Raw genomic sequence first — 2,699 nt, 5'->3', positions numbered from 1 at the left:
GACTGACAATCTGTAAAAATGTCGCACATTTAATACAATTAGACATTAAATTCAAACAAAATTTAGGACAAAATATTAATGGAAAATATGATCTCTCGTGTTCATATTTATTTAGTTATCGAGTTGCACTAGCATTCAGGAAAAGAATAAACAGAAAGAGAAATAGATTATCGTTCTAAACCTCGTGGTCGTATGTGTAATTCGAGAAATCTGAATACATCATAGCCTTCGGTGGGTTAAATATACGCTGGCTCTAAGGTGAAGCTTTATTGGAAAACCGACACCCGAGTTCGTATTACATAGTAGCCAGTATCTCTCAACTGCCAACTGAAACTACACATAAACTTCTCATCTCTGGAGAAACTTCAACAATTAAACTCTGTATTTTTACTCACTATGTAACCACTGCGCTACAGTTATAATCTACGGAAGTAACTCTTATAATCACTGGAATAATTCGTGCATCGACAACATATATATATTGTTATTATTTACAACATAAGATGAACTATTAACTTGCATAAGAGACTGTACTGAGCTCAGACATTGATCACTAATAGGCTACGCAGATGCCCTGTTGCAGAGCTCTAAACAGGAGAGGGGGATGCCCTTAACCAGAGCTCTAATGGGAGATGAGGCGGGATGAGAGATCGAGGGAGGGGGGACTATCCCCAGTTCAGTCCACGTGTCTGCTTCTGGAAAGTGCGTCGATGCGTCTGAGTGCAGACGTCCATCTCAAAGTTCATTTTGGGTCTCTCGATTTCATGGCTGGAACCGCCTAAAATGCACGTTCCTTCTTGAGTCGCGGCTGAAGTCGCGTCAGGTCTTCGCCTTCGTAACCCGTGAGATTGTGAACTACCTGCTTCGCTGAGTCGGCACACTTGGCTTACAAAATACCGACTTAGAGTGGGATATGGCATCGGGATCATAGGCATCCTTCATTCGGCTACGGACACACAAATCACAACCTGAGAGGCCTCCTAGGAGTGACTACCCCGTGGTAAAGAGTGACTCCACAACTCAGGAAGTCCTCGGACTTGCCCATTTCATAATGGGTGGAAACTTCCTTCTTTACGATGGCCTCGCAGGGCTCTATCCTTCTGTGTTGAGAACGGCCTTCGACTTCAAAGAACCTCCAAGGTGCTGCACCGAAGAAAGTACTTTCCTGCTTGATGGACCGACGTGGCGAGACAGTGAAGAGAGTGGTCGAGCCTTCCTTCTTGATGGGAGGGCGTGGTGATGCTGGAAGGAAAGCGACGTTCTTGATGGGTGGGCGCGGTGATGCGGTGAAGAATGTAACGGCACATTCTGTCTTGACTGGACCGAACAATGATGTACTGATATTGTGAACGGCAAAACCTCCATCATGAAATGTGCGGAAGGGTAAGCTGGTGCCATGTAGTCCCCAACTTTCAGTCTTGATGGCTCTGCCATTCGTCGTAGCTCTGCAAGGGACGGCATTCCGGAGTCTGAGGGCCCTTCTTGGAGTCGCTGGGCAGTAAAAGGATATCCTCCTTACTCTCCGAAACGTCTCGACTATAGTCATTTGTGAACTGGGACTTCGACTTCGTCCTGAGGCAGCGGACTGCTGCTGCCGACGCGCAGGTATCCCCTGCCTCTGTTCTGAGGGCCTTCCGAGGTGTCACAGGACTGGGAGGGTAAACTAAAACCGTTTTGATTGCTGTGCAAGAGGTGGTCGCGATGGAGGTGCCACCCCCCGCCGCTGTGTCCGCCCAGGAGAAGCATGAGTAGAGGGCGGGGTCGAGGCACCTGCCGGTTTTGATTGTCATACGAGGTGCAGACGGGGTCGACTCCCTGCTTTGTGTCCATTCTTCAAAAGGGAAGATTCCTACAGTGGCAGCGGAAGTTCTAGAGCCGCAAGACAAGGGAAATGGGCGATCAAGTGCAGGGGAGTCTCGCGGGAACTCAATATCTGGGAGTGAAGGGGAGCGAGACGGGAGTGGGAAAGCAGAAAGGCTGCAGGCGAGGGGGTTGCTGTCAAGTGGAAGTGTGCAAGCGGTAGGCGTGTTTGTAGTGAATTCCCGGATAGAAGGTGTAGTTACAGACATCGATGTTTCTAGCATATCAGTTGAGGATGCAATTGATACCTGGGAGGAACTCAAAGGGATCGGTGGCTCCAGGGTGGTGTCGGAATGTTTTGCTTGCCCTGTGGGTTCTTGGGTCGAAATCAAAGACGTGGGCAGTGTAGATATTGCTTGGTCTTTGGCTAAGTGTGTGCCTGTCACTTGCTCTTGGATGGAGGGCGTGGGTATTTGTGTTTCAAGGGTGGTGGTCGACAGCGTCGCGGGCCCTTGGGCAATCAACGTGGCTGAGACATCTTTTGAGAGTGTGGCCACTGCTGTGTCCTCTGAAGCTGTGGCCATTGCTGCCTCTTCTGAGGTTGTGGCCATTGCTGTGTCTTCTGAGGTTGTTGCCATTACTATCTCTTCTAAGGTTGTGGCCATTACTGACCCTTCTAAGATTATGGCCATTGCTGTTTCTTCTGAGGTTGTGGGCACCGCTGGTTCCTCATGTAAGGGTACTGACTCTACGGGTTCCAGGCTGCAACATGTGGGATTTGTTGGTTCCATATCAGAGGTTGTAAGTGCAGCTCTTTCCGCATCACAGGTTATGGGACTATCTGATTGTAGGGAGGGAGTTACGGGTGATGTTTGTTTCACACTGAAGGCTGAAAGTTT

General features: G+C 48.9%; 1 protein-coding gene across 1 annotated transcript in view; it reads right to left on the bottom strand.

The window, feature by feature from the left end:
- The window catches only part of LOC119586616 (transport and Golgi organization protein 11-like), a 33,189-nt gene extending 32,969 nt beyond the window's left edge, over positions 1–220 (bottom strand). The window contains exons 1-2 of the mRNA XM_037935363.1: positions 182–220; positions 8–10 (exon numbers count right to left, since the gene is read on the bottom strand). Coding sequence (XP_037791291.1) covers positions 8–10; positions 182–220 — 42 coding nt within the window. The remainder of the gene's footprint in view (positions 1–7; positions 11–181) is intronic.
- Positions 221–2,699: the final 2,479 nt, after the last annotated feature.

The sequence above is a fragment of the Penaeus monodon genome, chromosome 21 (genome assembly GCF_015228065.2).
Source record: "Penaeus monodon isolate SGIC_2016 chromosome 21, NSTDA_Pmon_1, whole genome shotgun sequence".
NCBI lineage: Eukaryota > Metazoa > Arthropoda > Malacostraca > Decapoda > Penaeidae > Penaeus > Penaeus monodon.
The sequence above is the reverse complement of the archived record's forward strand: the minus strand, read 5'-3'. Positions and strand labels throughout refer to the sequence as shown.